This window comes from Dipodomys merriami, unplaced genomic scaffold (assembly GCF_024711535.1).
Source record: "Dipodomys merriami isolate MVZ:Mamm:240054 unplaced genomic scaffold, mDipMer1.0.p SCAF_201, whole genome shotgun sequence".
Taxonomy (NCBI): domain Eukaryota; kingdom Metazoa; phylum Chordata; class Mammalia; order Rodentia; family Heteromyidae; genus Dipodomys; species Dipodomys merriami.
In genome coordinates this window covers 1,684,571-1,702,392 of record NW_027203394.1, presented here as the reverse complement: position 1 = coordinate 1,702,392, position 17,822 = coordinate 1,684,571, and the positions used below count along the sequence as shown (strand labels likewise).

The following is a 17,822-nucleotide window of genomic DNA, read 5'->3' as shown; positions in this document are numbered from 1 at the left end:
ACCCTGGCAGGAAAGTCCATGAAACTCTTACCTCCAATTAACCACAAGAAAATGAGAAGTGGCGCTGTGCATCCCTGAAAAAGTTCAGGGACAGCACCCAGGCCCTGAGTTCAAGCCCCACAACTGACAATAAAACAAACACACAACAAATAAAAAACACAACACTAATTATTTACACTGCAGAAGCGGCATTAAAAGCAAAGTCTTTGGGACAAGAATGACTAATAGTTTATAGAAAGTAATTAGTGATCAAATCCAAACAAAGAAATGTTTACATTAATATTTGAATTAAAAATGTGGATATTTTCTCAAAACCAAAAACCATTAGGAAATTTCAAAGTATAGACCACATGTATTTATTTTATCAAATATAATGTATACTTGATATCAAGTCAGTCTTTTTTTTTTACTAATTGCACAGAATTATTTCTTCTATTTTACCAAAAGATTCCTTTAGGAAAGAATAAGAAGTAGGGGCTGGGAAGGTGGCTCAGTGGTAGAGTGCTTGCCTTGCATGCCTGAGGCCCTGGGTTCAATTCCTCAGCACCATATAAGCAAAAAGAAAAAAGCCAGAAGTGGTGCTGTGGCTCAAGTGGTAGCGTGCTAGCCTTGAGCTGAAGAGCTGAGGGACAGCGCCCAGGCCCAGAGTTCAGGCCCCACGACTGGACCCAAAAAAAAAAAAAAAAAAAAAAAGAAGAAGAAGAAATGGCATTAGTACACTCATTAAAAAAAAATCTTTTCAATTACTTAAAAAAATTAAAAAAGCAAAACTTTTGAGCAATTTCTTGCTTAAAGATCACTCAGCCTGTGGATTGAAAAATTAGTTAAATATCAGTCATATTCAATGTACCTAAAAAGTCTAAGAATTTTTCATGAGTATACTAATTCTTACCCTTCTTGTTTTAGTTCTCAAGCACTCTGTATACATACATGTATAGGCATTATGCTAGATAGTTCTCCCAACAAAACAAATGCTCCTTCCTTCCTTCCTTCCTTCCTTCCTTCCTTCCTTCCTTCCTTCCTTCCTTCCTTCCTTCCTTCCTTCCCTCCCTCCCTCCCTCCCTCCCTTCCTTCCTTTGTCAGTTGTGGGACCTCAACTCTGGGCCTGTCCCTCAGTTATTCAGCTCAAGGCGAGCACTCTACCACTTGAGCCACAGTGCTACTTCTGGCTTTTTCTGCTTATGTGATACTAAGAATCAAACCCAGGGCCTCATGCATGCAAGGCAAGCACTCTACCACTGAGCTACCTTCCCAGCCCCAAACACTGTATTTCTTAGGAATTAATATCATAGGAGAAATTCTAACTTCTAAAATGACACTGGCAGAAATGGAATAATGTATTATACTTTTATAACTGCTAGTGTAATCACATTTACTAAGAACTTTAGTTGTATTTACTCAGAAAAATCTGTAGCCAGCACAAGACACATTCAACTCCCTTTGAAACTGCATTCTTTTATTTGACAAAAGAGAATCATTTTTATGACTCCAATACAAAAATTTTTTTAATAAAAGAAGAACTTAAGGGAATAATATTGTTAACTCTACTGGAAACATATCAAGTAAAGAACTAAAATGTAACTTTTTGTTCTGGTTAAGAATGCAATTTCAAGTTTCAGTTGAATGATATTGGTACCTTATTGATGTTTGGCTCCTCCATCATAGAATTTTTGATGGTTTCACTGTTGTCCTCTAATGACTTCATCAAGAAAGAATAACCACATGACAAAGAGTAAAAGATGAGATACAACATGCAGAATACTGGGGTTACTTTTTAAAGTTTTATTTTTGACAAAATTTACTAAAAAGGAGTAAGGAACTGAATTACTGTTCTTAAATTTCATATACCATAGAAAAGTATATGTAAGAGTGGATGGAGAGGGGTTGAGAAAACTTAATAGCTCAAACGTATTTAACTACATATGGGTTTTTTTTTTTCTTTTTTTTTTTTTGCAGGTCGTGGGGTTTGAACTCTGGGCCTGTGCACTGTCCCTCAGCTCTTCAGCTCAAGGCGAGCGCTCTACCACTTGAGCCACAACACCACAACACTTCTGGTTTTCTGAGTGGTTTATTGGAGGAGATAAGAGTCTCATAGTCTCTCCTGCCTGGGCTGGCTTTGAACCGAGATCCTCAGATCTCAGCCTCCTGAATAGCTAGGATTACAGGTGTGAGCCACCGATGCCCGGCACGTATATATATATTTTAACTACATAAAAAATTTTTAGTCACTTATTTTGAATGTTGACAGCAAAACTAAACCTGTTAAAGGTTGAGTCTAAGGTACTTTATATTTAAAAAGTCAGAGCTACTGGTACCAGAGTACAATATTAAAAATCAGAGTCAGATTTTCTTTCATATACTACTGTCTTATTTCCACAATGCATGACCCCCTTTAGGAAAACCTTCTGATTAGAAATTTCTGTTTCTATTTAATTCTCTCTGCTGATGTTGCCACTAACAATCAAAAATGGGTTAATGTCCCCTTTTTATGAGGGGACACTAGGATTTGCTAATTCTCTGGGATTTTTCCACAAAATGAAAGCAAACAGAGAAGCAAGTAGTTACAAAGATAGAAGCTGTCAGATACACTCTGTTTGGGAATGGCTCAGATAGTCTATCTCCTCATCTGTCATTAATTTCCAGATAAATATAAGCAGGGAAGACATTTTATTTTTTTAATGTATATAACAGTAAGCTATAATATATATGAAAAGAAAATATCTAAAGATACATCAAGATTTTAAAGTATGTTTAGGAAATAAAGCCAGATTGAGAAAGGATAAAATTTCATTCTCGAGACATAAAGGAATAATGAATCAGAAATCGTAGAAACATTACCCATCACGTCCCATCCAAAATATACAACTGTTATAATATGGCTATCTCGTAATTGGCTAAAAAGTACAATGACTTCAACATAGTCATGATGTTATAAAAACAAGAGATGAAAGGAAGTTTTGTTAATCCAACAGGCTACTCAACTTTCTAGTAGACATTAAACAATTTTATAACAACTCTATAACATTAAGATTCTATTGCATACCATCTATTGTACCACATAAAAATTTTCATTTCAAAATCCCTTTACAAAAATTTTGTCTCTTGTAAGAGTATTATTACAGCTGGGCACCAGTGACTCATGCCTGTAATCCTAGCTACTCAGGAGGCTGAGATCTGAGGATCGAGGTTCAAAGCCAGCCTGGGTAGGAAAGCCTATGAGACTCTTATCTCCAATTAACCACCAGAAAACCAGAAGTGGCGCTGTGGCTTAAGTGGTAGAGCGCTCGCCTTGAGCTGAAGAGCTGAGGGACAGTACCCAGGCCCAGAGTTCAAGCCCCATGAGTGACAAAAAGGATCATTAAATCAAGTAGTACCAACAAATTTCTCATAACTACTAATGATTAGGCCAATGTTTAAGAAAGTTAAATCAACTAACTAAAAAACATCTGAGCCAGGCACTGGTGACTCATGTCTATAATCCTAGCTATTCAGGAGGATGAAATCTTGAAGATCATGGTTTGAAGCCAGCCCAGTCAGAAAAGTCCATGAGACTCTTATCTTTAGTTAACCACCAAAAAAAGGTGGAAGTGGAGGTGTGGCTTAAATGATACAGTACTACCTTTGAGTAAAAAAATCTCAGTGACAGAGCCCAGGCCATGAGTTCAAGAACCAGGACTGGCACTAAAACCAACCAACCAACCAACCAACCAACCAACAAACAAACAACAACAACAAAACCCATAAGGAATGAAATAGTTATTTTGCAGATAAAAATCACTAGTAGTTTTTGCAGAGAAAATCACTAGTAGTTACAAAGTTGTTCATGAACCGAATTGTTCAAAACCACTTAGGTTCATGCTTTTGTTTAAAACAATTGGCAGTAACAATAATTTAAATTTTTTTTCTAAAAGTATCATGAAACTCTGAATAAAATAACAAATAGGAACTCATTATCTGTTATTCTGCACTCTGGCTTGGTTATATAGTACTCTGAAATCACCTAGATAAAATTTTAACATTCATATCAAAAGATGCATTAGAGAAAGCACAGTAACAAGCAAAAGCAAGCGTTTTTGTATAGAATAACACATCAGTGCTTTGTGTATAACATCAGAATACTGTAAGTTGTAATAAATTACTGTAGGCAAAGCCATATTTTAAATAAAATAGGGAAAATTACTTTTCCATTGCACATATCCTAATAAGTCTTTTACTTCTAGAGCTCTAGCACATTAATGAATGATATATTTCCTTGAATTGTTTAATGTTAATTCACACACTAAATATTATTTTAATAAATTTAAATGAAATACTTTCAGATTCCCCAGGTTTCAATGTAACACCAAGGGACACGAATCCCTCTTAAATCAGCCATAATAATATATATTCTGCTTCCTACTGTGGTCAATCCGAGTGTATGTACAAAATCAGCAAACAGTAAATAATAAGACAGTTAGTTGCCTACTACAAATCAATACTTAAACTGAAAGACAACAATGTATGGGTGAGAAAACAGTTTATATGTGTATGTGTGTGTAGTCTTCCTTTTATTCAAGAGTCTGAAACCATCTTGTAACATAGTTTGCATGTGTACATGTGTGTAGTTTTCCTTCTGATGTCATCTTGCGTTTTGCTTGTCTGTTGTGAAGGTACTTATTTCCTTACTTCCCCAACTGAAACAGATCTCCTCCTACTTGAAAAATAGTACAAAACTTGCTTTCAGAATAGTACTGTGCTACTCAAAATGTGGTTCACAGGCTAGCTGCCAGTTCTTAACTCTGTTATTGATTCATGGGAGATAATCAATTACACAACTATGTCCACTTTTTATATTATCTGCTAATTTTTAGTAGCAAACTTCCTCAATAAAGAAAGCAAGACATTCATTAACATTTAGATACAAGTTTCCCATGTTACTAACCCGGTACTTTTTATCACTGAACTAAATGACAAAAAAGTTACAATTATAATGATACTATCAAGAGATAATCAATCTGCTACAGTATAATTATTAGTCTGTACATTTCAATTATTTAAACCTAATCCATGTAAAAAGAAGAAAATGTACATTAAGAAAGTATCTTCACACCCCAAACTCAGTCAACCAGGCTGTCTGTCTGTCTCCCTCTCTCTCTTAGCTTCTTGTCAGTAGTGAGATCTGAACTCTGGGCCTTGTGCTCTGGCTTGACTTTTTCTGCTCACGGTTGCTCTACCATTTGAGTGGCTCCAGTCCCATCTTTTTGTTGGTTTAATAGAGGTAAAAGTTTTGTGGTTTTGTCTGCCTGTGTTGACTTCAAACCTCGAATCTTGAATCTCTGCACAGCTAGTGTCATAGGCATGAGCCACCAGCACCTGATCCCAGTTTCCATTAAACTGCTAAGACATCTTTTTACTGTCACTTGAACGTAACAGGAATGTCACTTATACAATGATCACAACAATTCAACACACAAGAAATAAGATGCAGAATCTTAGCTCAAACAATATTCACTTGAGAAAAATGTCAAGCACATCGAATTACAATAAATGAGACTGAATAAAAATATACTGTTTCGTTCTTTTGAACCACTTTTCTAATCATTAACGGCACATGGATATAATATAGAAATGGGTTTCAAAGTCTGTAAGATACATCTCATCATGATAAAAGATATCAATAATAAAGTACTAACGTTTTAGCTTATAAAATTTAATAAAATATTAAAGTTTTAGCTTATACTGACCTCATTCAGACATCGTTTCTTTGTGAATATATTTCTGATAAACGTTTCTTGAACTTCTTCCTGCTTCACCAAATACTGCCAAAGCCTTTTCACAGACAGTGCTAGATGATGTTTGGATCTACAGAGGGATAGTAAATTAAATGATGTGCTTTGAGATTTCTGACTTACCTGACAAGTCCTGGGTTCTATACCAATGTTTACTGCAATTAAGTAGAACCACAGTCATCCAGTAGAACAGTTCACAAGCTTTTTCTTTAAAGGACCAGAGAGTAAGTAAATATTTAGGCTTTATAAACAATATGGTTTCCATCACAAAAACACAGCTCTCCGGTGTATTGGGAAAAGCAGCCATACAGCCCTGATGCAAAATGCTCCAAAATATGAAACTGTTAAGTTGCTGACATAGTACTTGGAAACTTTCTTTCAGATTCTGGAGCACTCTGGATTTTTGATTAGGGTGGTTCACTAGTAAAGTCTACAGAAATATCCCCAAATCCCAAGCATTTTGGATAAGGACATCCAATCTTAACATGCAAATGACCAGTATGGATATGATAAAACAAACAAACAAAAAGCTTTATTTGCAAGAGCATGAGCAAAAGGGCTAGACTGGGCCTGAGTGGCCGGCCACTGTGTGACGACCCCTAAGATGGACATGGGATGTTCTAGGCTTCCTACAAGTGGGTCAGAATCAGAGCTGCTCAAAAGTGCTTTTGGTAAACATACCTCCAGGTTGTCTAATATTTTATCATTATTATCTCAAAATATTTCATCTAGTTTTGAGGATATTTCAAGAAGGAGGGCCTCAAAATATGACTTTATAATAGCATTTTGTAGCAACACAAATGTAGGCATTCTATTCAGTATACATTATGTTAAAATTGAACTTTGTAACCTGAGGATAGAAATGGAAAGGGGAATAATGGGAGAGAGTGATGGAAGGAGTGATGTTGATCAAGGTGCATTGTACACAGAATTGACATGGAATTTTAACCTCTCTGAACAACTTCTAAATCATAAATTATTTTTTAATTAAAAAGTATTTTCTGTAGACACATAGTAGTCCAGAAACTCCGCCACTAATCAGCAGTGAGTTGACTTGGGCAACAACATTGACTATAACATTAAGAGACTAGACACTGCTTAGCTTTTTTGGCACAACTTCCTAGAGGAAGCGATTACTGTACTGATTTGACTTTTGCTTCAAACTTTCTCTTTTATGGACAGTAAAACACTTGCTGAATGGCTATATTCCTCTACCAAAAGTGTCAATAAGCTGTGGCCCAAATGCCAAATAGAATCTGCCTCATTATTTACAAAGAATAAAGTTTAATAGACTATAGCCCAGTTGCCCTCTTTACATACTGTCTACGTTTGCCTTAATCCTACATTGGCAGAGTTAAACAGAAAGGAGAAAGATGATCCTCAAAGCCTAGAATATTTACACTCCACCCTTGCCAGGAAAGCTTGTACCACATTACACAAAGGCACAAATTTGGACCTACAATTGAAAATTAAGCATGATTCTTAAAAACATCTTTTCTCTCTTTTTTAGCAGTCACCTGGTTTAGTAAAGTTTCTACTTAAGAACAGTATCTACAGGAAAACATACTTGAAAGGAGTATTTGTAGGTTCCAGTAAAGCTTTATGGCGGAGAATTGCAGGGCCTGCAGACAAACTCTCTTCAGACGTATGACTCGAGATATAGTTTTGAGGTGGTCCACCATGAATTTCAAGACGTCGGAGAAGAACCTGTTCCCAACACTGAAGAGTTTTCAGAACTGCGTGACAAAGAGGTGAACTGACTGGAAGCTCTGAAAAGGTAAAATATAAGTGAATCAGTTATTTTCTGCAGTAAAATGTTAATTCAATGGTTAGAACCTTGAGATAGGAAACTAACACAATTTAGCGTGGAGAAGTGGACATAGACTCTTGTAGAGGGATAAAAAGATGTCATAAATCTGTATAAACATTTGAACACTACTGCCTCTCACTTTAGTTTCAGATAAAATGTACCTGAAGATTGCAAAAATATATGTGCAAGGAAAATTAATTACCTGAAACTGTTATATCAGTCCAGAGGCTAAGAGGGGGAAAATGAATCGCTTTCACTTTTGGATTAGTTATGACATATAGATCTTCTATCTGTAACTTTAAAACTTGATTAGAGGGGCTGAGAAATGGCTCAGTGGTAGAGCGCTTGCCTTCCATGCATGAGGCCCTGGGTTCCATTCCTCAGCACCACATAATCAAAAAAAGCCAAAGTGGCGCTATAGCTGAAGTGGCAGAGCACTAGCCTTGAGCTGAAGAGCGCAGGCCCAGAGTTAAAAACCAAAACCAAAACCAAACTTGGTTAGAAAATGAAAATAAACTTTTGTGAAAAGTTAAAATAAGGGTGCATTGTCCAAAAGGAAATGTACTCTTTCCCTAACCTACGTATCCTCTGTGTACATCACCTTTATCCTTTATAATAACAAATAAAAGATTAAGAAAATAATTTTTAAGAAGTTAACAATATTTGCCATGAAACTCAGCACTTTTCATACTTCTGACTTCTGGTCCACTTTCAACTTTAATTTCTACCTCCTCATATCTAAATATGCTTATACTGTTAGCTCTTGTTTTTGTTTTTAGTTCTGAAAATGATCTGCTGATTCATTACAATAGAACAGGATTCTTTCCATCATTCCAACACAATCACAAAAAATTTCTGGTTGATGTGTTAGTGTTTAACTCATTATATGTTCATTATACATATGAAAAAACAGTTCTCAGCTGAATCTCTAAAAAGGTAAAATGTAAGTGAGCCAGCTGTTTTCTTCAGTAAAATGCTCTCTTCTCCTATATACCCAGTTCCTCCTTTGCAGTTAGTAACTACGTTCTAGGTCTGCTTAGTTTCTGTGTCCTCCATTATGAAATCTCCAAACACTGAAAGAGATGAGAAAATCCTACTATCATTATCCACATAAGATTCAGTGTCTGATTTCAGACATTATCTTCTTCATGTATCTAATATTACAATGCACTAATTTAAAGGTAATTTCTTTAGTTAAAAGAAATCTGTCTCTTACTATAGGAAGTTTTTAAGCTTTTCCTTCAATATTTAACCCAAATCACTATCACATTATTCATATAAAGGCATTTATTACCTGCAAGATCATGACCTGCAGAGGGATAGAAAGTCTTCAAATTGTTGAGCACCAATTGTACCATAGCCAACCGCATCAAAGACCAACTACAAATAAAAAAAAGGTAGCTCGATGAAAGATCTAGGGACTTATAAGAAGATGCCACCCTTTCAACTAACAATTTCACTTCTAGACTGTACTCTAAAGAGGAAACATACATACACAAAAAGAAAATAATATATACATACAGTTATTCATGCCAGCATTACCTAAAATAGCACAGTAATAAAAAATATAGGTCAAACTGTCCACCTACCAGTAGAGTACTGGCTAAATGTAATTTTAAAGTATGGAATTTTAAGGTAATCATAACTAAGAAAGCTCTAAGTGTTAATATGGAAAGAATGATGAATTAAATAATTTTTATTAACTATAACAGGTTTCAGAAATTATGTATGGTGTGACATTTTCTATGCAAGAAAACAGGAGAAAGCTGAGCACTGGCAGCTCCTGCCTATTCTCCCAGCTCCTCAGAAGGCTGAGACTGGAGGATAGAGGTTCAAAGCCAGACCAGGCAGAAAAGTTCATGAGACTCCATCTTCAATTAACTAGAAAAAAAAGCCTGACTGGAGGCAAGGCTCAAATGATAGAGTATCAGCCCTAAAGAAGAAAGCTAAGCAAGATCATGAGGCTTTGAAGTCAAGAACAGAACTGGCACAAAGGAAGAAAAGAATGGGAGAGAGGGAGGGGAAACAAAATCACATAGATACATATATTTATTTTTGCAACCAGAAAGACAGCCACAGCCAGGAAATAACTAACTATCTGTAGAATTCTGTAGAAGCTATAGAGAAAAAAACCTGAGTGGAGAATACAAAAACATAACACTTTTTTTTTTTTTTTGGTTGGTCATGGGGCTTGAACTCTGGGCTTGGGCGCTGTCCCTGCGCTTGAGCCACAGTGCCACTTCCAGTTTTCTAGTGGTTTATTAGAGATAAGAGTCTCATAGGCTTTCATGCCCAGGCTGGCTTTGAACCGCAGTCCTCAGATCTCAGCCTCCTAAGTAGCTAGGTTTACAGGCATGAGCCACTGGCACCCGGCAAAAATATAAGATTTTTTATTTCATATTTCTACACACTGATGTGTTTTAAGAAGCAGGCAACCAGGGAGATTGACTGAGTGGGTGAGCTTGATAGGTTGGTTACACTGTATGCATGTAGGGAAAAATGTCATAATAAAATTCCCCTTGTACAACTAATATATGCTAATAAAATCTTAAGTAAGTTAAAAAGTTTTTATTTCCATTTCTCTTTAATTTCGAGTGGAACACACTGCTTAAGGTATGGGCTTTTCTTTCTTAATTGTGTTTACATTTACCATTTATTTCCCACCTTATTTGCAACATCTTCAACATCTTGCAAAACTAAAATCTACATTAACTCAATAATAACCACCCTCTTCCCTCTAGTCCTGCTCTTGGCAACTGCCATTTCACTTTTATTCTCCATGCATCCAGAACCATATGAAACTTTTTAGGACTGGCTTTCTTCACTTAGCACAATGTCTTTCAGACTCATCCTTGTTGGACCATGTGTTAAATTTTTTTCTTTTTTTCTTTTTTCTTTTTTTTGGTGTCAGTACTAGGGCATAAACTAAGAACATTAGCTTTTTCTATCAGGGCTGATATGCTACCATTTAAGCCTCAGGAAATAAAAGTCTCAGACTTTCCTGCCTGGGCTGGCTTCAAACTACAATTCTCCGATCTCACATACCTGAGTAGATAGGATTACAGGTGTGAGCCACTGGCATCTGGTACTTACTAATATCTTACTGTACTATTGTTCTATTAAAGACATTAGATTTTGTAGGCTGAAATCATTTATCTTAGGCCCAAATAGCAAAGCACAATCCAAGAGCAAGATTTGTGGGAATTGATACATATGCAAACAATCTATTTATCAATAATCAAAACTTGAGAAATTACTAAGGAATTTACAATTTCAACTATATAAATGTTGAGTTATATTATAATTCACCAATAATTAATTAATTTTACATGCATACATTATATAGGCCATAAAGATGTTTAAAAAGTTATGAAATATTCCATACCTATATGAATTTGAGTTAGAATGCTCTTGAAGGTGAAAATCTGAAGCTAACACATCATCTTCGTTATCATCATCATCACTTTCCAGACTCTCCTCTGAGTCATATTCTGGTCTACTTTGGGAAGGGGGTAGAAAAGGCTGAAACAAAAAAAGTTAAGCAATTTATCTAAACATCTGATTTAATACATTGAAACACCTAGTGTAATAGTAACAGTTCACTCCATCTACAGATATTTCAATTTAGGGAAGCTGCCTTTGATGTAACTTAGTTCTACTTCTTTATTCACCCTGAAATTCAGCAAAAACTTTAACTATCCATTATGTACCACAAAGTGTACTTGATATGAAGAATTTTTGTTTGTTTATTTCAGACAGGGTCTCTCTATGTAACCCAGCTTGGTGTTTTACCCTGTGATTTTCTTCCCTCAACCTTCTAGTTTTATGATTACAAACCTCTGAGATGTAAGAATATTTTAGATGGATACAGCCACTGCCCTAGGAGAGTTTTTACTGGAGTGGTAAACAGAAACAAAAAACAAAAAACTAAATAAAAATTACATTAAATACTATGAAGAAAAAAAAAGTAGAGATAAAGAAAAACATGAACTAAAATATGCTCATCATAGAAACCTTTTTGAAAAGTGGCACTTAGTGAGACCTAAAGGAGCGAACAAGCCGTATAACAAGTAGGAAAAAAATCATTTTAGGCAATGGAAATAGTACACAGAAGCAGTTTGGCAGAAGAGGACAAATGTTAAAGCTAATAGTAGATGAACACACCAGCAGTGTCACGCAGGCCATGGTACAGAAGTGTAATGTGTTGCCAATACTGAATTTTAGAGAAAGGGTATTGAGACTTATCATTCAGATATACTAAAATCACTTTTTTATGAGAAAAAAAGTCATATATCAAGAGTAGAAATAAATAGCAACTGATTCAAGATCTAGAAAGCAAGAAAATGTAAGGAAAAATCCCAGCACTCCAGAGACTGGGGTAGGAGGATTTCTGAGTTGAAAGCCAGTTTGGACAATATAGTGTGACTCTGTTAAAAAAAAAAAAAAAAAGAACAAACAGTGATAGAGGCAATTAGGCAAAGGAAGGGAGAAAGAAAGGGAAGAAAAAGAGAAAAAGCAAATCACTCCTAGGCTTCTGGCTTAAGCCAGCTATAAAGATGAGGCTACCATTATTAAAATTAGAAGACTTTGGACATGAAAAGGGAGATTTTGCTGGAGGCATGGTTCAAGTGGTAGAGTGCCAGCCAAATGAACAAACAAGCTACACAGCATAAGACCCTGAGTTCAAACCCCAGTTCCACAAAAAAAAAAGAAAGAAAGAAAAGGAGGTGTTAGGGAAAATGAATATCAATAGCCTGCATCTGAGGCCAATATTCTTGGGTCAAGTAGAAGAGGAAAGATAAAGAGAAAATGGAAAATTAAGAAGGAATAAACAGCGGGGTGCTAGTGGCTCACGCATGTAATCCTAACTATTCAGGAGGCTGAGATCTGAGGATTGTAGTTCAAAGCCAGCCCGGGCAGGAAAGTTCCTGAGACTCTTATCTCCAATAAACCATTCAGAAAACTGGAAGTGGCTCAAGTGGTAGAGTACTCCCCTTGAGCTGAAGAGCTGAGGGACAGTGTTCAGGCCCATGACAAAAAAAAAAAAAAGGAATAAACAGTAAACGGGAGAAAAAAAGTAAGAAGACACAGACATCAGTGGACAAAAGTAGAAAAAAATTTCAAGGAGAAAACGGCAAACACATTAAGTATTACTAGGAGGTCAGATAAGAGTGATAGTAAAAAAAAAAAAAAGGGAGCTGGGCGCCAGTGGCTCACGCCTGTAATCCTAGCTACTCAGGAGGCTGAGATCTGAGAATTGCGGTTCAAAGCCAGCCCAGGCAAGAAAGACTGTGAGACTCCTATCTCCAATAAACCACTAGAAAACCAGAAGTGGTGCTGTGGCTCAAGTGGTAGAGCGCTCGCCTTGAGCTGAAGAGCTGAGGGACAGCGCCCAGGCCCAGAGTTCAAGCCCCATGACCGACAAAAAAAAGGGGGGGGGGCTATTTGCCATGGATATCACCTGAATCTCATAAAAGCTGTTCCAGTGGGAGAAACACACTGTAAGTTAGAAAAAATTAGGGAAATATTGCGAGGTAGTAGGAAGAAATGTGGATGGCTGGAAAAGCTGACTCTACATAGAAAGCAGAAGTCATACAGGGAGGGACACAGTTTTGGAGTCAAAGCAGGTGATCAGAGGGAGAAATCATGCACACCTCTGCCCTAATGGAAAAGAGCAAGAGCGAGAGAGAGAATGTACTGAAACAGAAGAGAACAGAAAAGAAAAATGAGAGGATTCGGAATAGACTGAAGTGAATGGTCTTTGATAGGAAGAATTCTTGCTCCACTTTTACAGGAGGAAAGAGCAGGATGGGAGTAAATGCAGACTGCATTACATACAGCTTTATGATGCAATGATAAAAGACTAGTGTGATTGCTGTGAAGTGACTTCCGAGTGAGGTCAAGTTGAGGGTAACGGTCTGGGGTGTGGCTCAATGTAGGGCATTTGCCTAGCATGCAGGGCCCTGGGCTCCAGCCCAGCACCAGAGAGACCATGGGGGAAAGGCTGGAGAAACGCTGTGGGAATTTCAAAAGAACATTATAAAATCTTGGCTGTAGGCAAAACCAATAAAAACATACAAGAAACAGCAAGGAGGGTGGAACTTCAGCAACAGCTCAGAAAGAAACTTGGAAGTCTTCCACTCGAAAGGCAATGAACTAGACGGTTTTCAAAACAACTTGGTTTATAATAAGGAAGTCTTATTATTCCCAATATTAATTGAGGATTCTTACTACTACCAATATTAATAAATTTTATTGAAAATATAAAAATGCTGGGAATTAGTGTTTTTATTTTTTTTATTTTTTTTTTATAGAGCCTGGGTGCTGTCCCTCAGCTCTTCAGCTCAAGGCTAGTGCTCTCCCACTTGAGCCACAGCACCACTTCCGGCTTTTTTCTTTTTGCTTATATGGTGCTGAGGAATCGAACCCAGGGCCTCAGGCTTGCAAGGCAAGCGCTCTACCACTGAGCCACCTTCCCAGCCCCAGTGTTTTTATTCTTAAATTATTACCAATCTGTTGCTTGAATAGTGTTTGTGTTGTAACTGTATCTTAGATAAGAATATATTCTTTATATGTATTAATAAACTGACAGACATATCTGTTTCTATCAGCTTCTACCTTTGCTCACTTTGCGTTTTCAATTCTGAAAAATCTAATGTGGTTTTTGCCAAGGTCACAAGCTAAAATATCCTCATGCTTTGTCCGTAACTTTGTGAATTTATGTTGGCACGCTTAGGTTCACTAAATTCATCTATTTATAATTCTATATTCTTTCACATGGCAGTAATAGCCACATTTCCAGTTAGCTATTTTCCCCCACAATTCCATCTATATTCAACATGAATTTCCCTCATAGTACTATCATTTTTTTCTTTTTGTTGCACTTTTTCTCTTTCGATTATCCAATTTTGTAAGGATCACAGGTTTACTGTGGAGACAAGAGAACAAAAATTATGTGCTATGTTGTGTGTAAATGAAGAGCAGGTGCTAAATGACAAGTCACAAGCTGACTTGGAAAGAACCAATGTCACTTGACTCTTATCCAAGGTGTATCTGTTACTGACACAGTGATCTGTGAATGAAGATAGAGCAGGGAACCTTGCATTTTATGCAGGTACTTACACTTAGTATACAGTACTGGTAACTTAAATCTGAGCCACACTCTTGAGGGAATGATGCTATTTAACTCCAGGAATAGAAATCTGTGCCTATCCAAACACTGCCATTGTGTTACACATGGTATAACACGGCACGCTGTATTACACACCAGAAGGGGCTGGGGATGCAGTTCAGGGGCACAGTGCTTTCCTAACATGGATGAGTCTCTGGATTTGACCTTCAGGGTCTACAATATTCAACCCTAACAACATTGTTCTGCTTAAAACACAAAACTCAAAATTTAGCAAAAACATTGTCAAGGTTCATGTCTATAATCTTAATTACTCAGGATACTAAGACTTGCAGGATTAAAGTTCAAATCTAGCCAGAGAGAAAAATCCAGGGGACTCCACTACAGACACTGCTCACATTTGGTGAGCTCAAGCCCCAGAACTGGCACATTAAAAAAAAAAAATCCCCTCCCCAACAAAAACCAAACATGTTGACCAACCAACCAACCAACCAAATAAATGCATGGCTTAAGTAGTAACTAGATATATGATCAAAATATCTCGCGGTTGTTTTATTTTCCTCACCAAAATATGGCCTGATACAAATGATAATTCTCTAAATCCAAGTGGAGAAATATTTGGAAGCACTAATAACTGGAATTAAGTTCCTTCATTTACACTTGGCTAAATGTACTCTTATTACCTTGGCTATGAAATAGTCCCAGATACTGAGCTCTGGGGGGATGAACTTCTCTTTAACGGCCGGTGACTCTGGGTCTATGGGTGGTGAGGATGAGGTCAGAAGAGCAGATTCTTGGCAAGGTGTTTTGGATGGCCTAAAATGTTTGTTTTGTTTTTCTCCTTCTTCCACCAGGGAGGACACTAAGTAGGAAATAAAGCATTATTAAACCATTATTTTCCTTATACTTATCTCATCGGCCTTTATACAAAATCTAAGGTTAACTACAATTAAGTACATACAAAAGGCTGGGACAGGATTATAGAAGGTAAAACAAAAATAACTTTGTAAACCAATCTCTGCTTTTATATCTAATTTCTCCAACTTTTTGTTGTTGTTGTTGTTGTTGGGCCTGAACTCTGGGCGCTGTCCCTCAGCTCTTCAGCTCAAGGCTAACACGCTCTACCACTTGAGCCAGAGCGCCACTTCCAGATTTTTCTGCTTATGTGGCACTGAAGAATCAAACCCAGGGCCTCATGCATGTGAGGCAAGCGCTCTACCACTGAGCCACCTTCCCAGCCCCAACTTCTTCAACTTTTTGAACACTGACTTACCTGTGGTCTATGTAAGATAACAACATATAATGTCTACCTATATGTCATCCATATTTTAGCTATGATCAGGATAGGAAATTTTCTAAATCCTTATACTTGGGAGTTTTGGGGGGAGAAATGGATGCTGAGGAATGAACCTAGGGCCTCACATTAGCTAATAAGCATTTCTACATTATTAAATCAGTATTTCTCTGCATGTTAACCTTGAACTCTAAAGATATTTAGCATTTAAAAAGTCATAAATACTTTAACATTACAGACACAGGCCTTATTTGATAAACTTACAAACAGTTCACATTAAGGAACATCAACTTTTTTGTTCAATGTTTCCAATCAGATGCAAATATTTGTGCTATAATACAATTTTGTTTTGTTGAAAGCTATTCAGCTTGTAGACTCAACATACACACACTACATTTATCCAGCTACAATAATGCCAAATTCATTTGGTTGTTTCAGAATAAAACTGCTTCTAATAGGACTCTTACATATGATGACACACATTCTAAAACTAAAGTGAAAAGAGGGCTGGATAAAGAGTTTATGAATTACAACAGTAGGGAGAGGGTAAAAAGTGTTTAAGAAGACTGAAGGCATGCATACTGCAGACTGACAGAACCAAGTCTTGCTGCCCTGATGCAAAGAAATGATCTTTAAAAGTAGGCTTCAGTGTAGCATCTCAGAGGCAGACTGGCAGACGAAAACATCTTCCCAAGAACCCCCTCCTCACCCTTACCACCTCTCCACTGTGGCGTTTTTAGAGCTAGGCAAGTGGCTCCAAAAGAGTTCAGAAGGGAAACGAGAGGTCTTTAACACACTTCATCTAAGGAACAAAAATGGGAAGTGCAGAGGAGTAAGAAATTCACTGTTGCTTTTTATAATCTTTCTCTGTATTACTGCACTTGTTAATTTGAACAAATTACTCACTAAAATTAAAATCCAAGAAGAGAAAGGTTATTAAACTAGCATTTATTGTTTCAGTTTACTACTTAATGCTAATTTAATTCAATTGCTTGGTGGTTGAACTACAGACACTTGTGAGAGGCCCTTGTTTTGGGGCAGGGGGTGGGGGTGGGGTTGTTTGTTTTGCAGGTCCTTGGGGCTTGAACTCAGGGGCCTGGGCACTGTCCCTGAACCTCTTTGTGCTCAAGGCTAGCGCTCTACCATTTTGAGCCACAGTACCACTTCTGACTCTTAATAGTTTACTGGAGATAAAAGTCGCGCAGAATTTCTGGCCAGGACTGGCTACGAATCACAATCTTCAGATCTCAGCCTCCTGAGTAGCTAGAATTACAGGTGTGAGCCACCAGTGCCCAGCTTAGAGGCCCTGGTTTTGATCCTTATTACTCACCACCGCCACCCCCCCAAACCTAGAATGCTGGAAATATATTCAAAATACTCTTCATATAAGACTTGAGACTACTACAACTATTAGAAAAGAAGACTGGAGAGAGATCATGTGCTTAGCTTCAGTAAATTACATAGAAATTCTGAATGAGGGAATCTTGGTAAAACAGAAGACATGCTTCTTATAGTTAACTGCTTTGTTATTAAAAGCTTTAGGAGTGACATAAAGAAAAAAACTATCCGTAGGACATACATGTGAATTATTTGGAAGGTTTAAGTCTGTGCTTTCTCTATTTTTTTGGGGGGGGGGGTTGGGGCTTGAACTCAGGTCTGGACACTGTCCCTGAACTTTGAATCATAATTTTTCAACCTGCTGAGATTATAGGCATGAGCCTCGAGTGCCCAGCTTGCTTTCTCTGCTTTTTTAATAGAAAACTATGATTCTGTAGTAATTAACAAGATGTATGAATGCTTTTTAATTTTATCATATAGTCC

At 37.1% G+C, this 17,822-nt stretch overlaps 1 protein-coding gene across 4 annotated transcripts in view; it reads right to left on the bottom strand.

Moving 5' to 3' along the window:
- The window catches only part of Dmxl1 (Dmx like 1), a 108,795-nt gene that overhangs the window by 27,165 nt on the left and 63,808 nt on the right, over nt 1-17,822 (bottom strand). For 2 of the 4 annotated variants that reach the window (XM_070031528.1, XM_070031529.1), the window contains exons 29-34: nt 15,391-15,569; nt 10,964-11,100; nt 8,873-8,958; nt 7,336-7,537; nt 5,724-5,841; nt 1,637-1,699 (exon numbers count right to left, since the gene is read on the bottom strand). In XM_070031528.1, the coding sequence (XP_069887629.1) occupies nt 1,637-1,699; nt 5,724-5,841; nt 7,336-7,537; nt 8,873-8,958; nt 10,964-11,100; nt 15,391-15,569 (785 nt within the window). The remainder of the gene's footprint in view (nt 1-1,636; nt 1,700-5,723; nt 5,842-7,335; nt 7,538-8,872; nt 8,959-10,963; nt 11,101-15,390; nt 15,570-17,822) is intronic. The other 2 variants (XM_070031530.1, XM_070031531.1) reach the window with 1 other exon arrangement.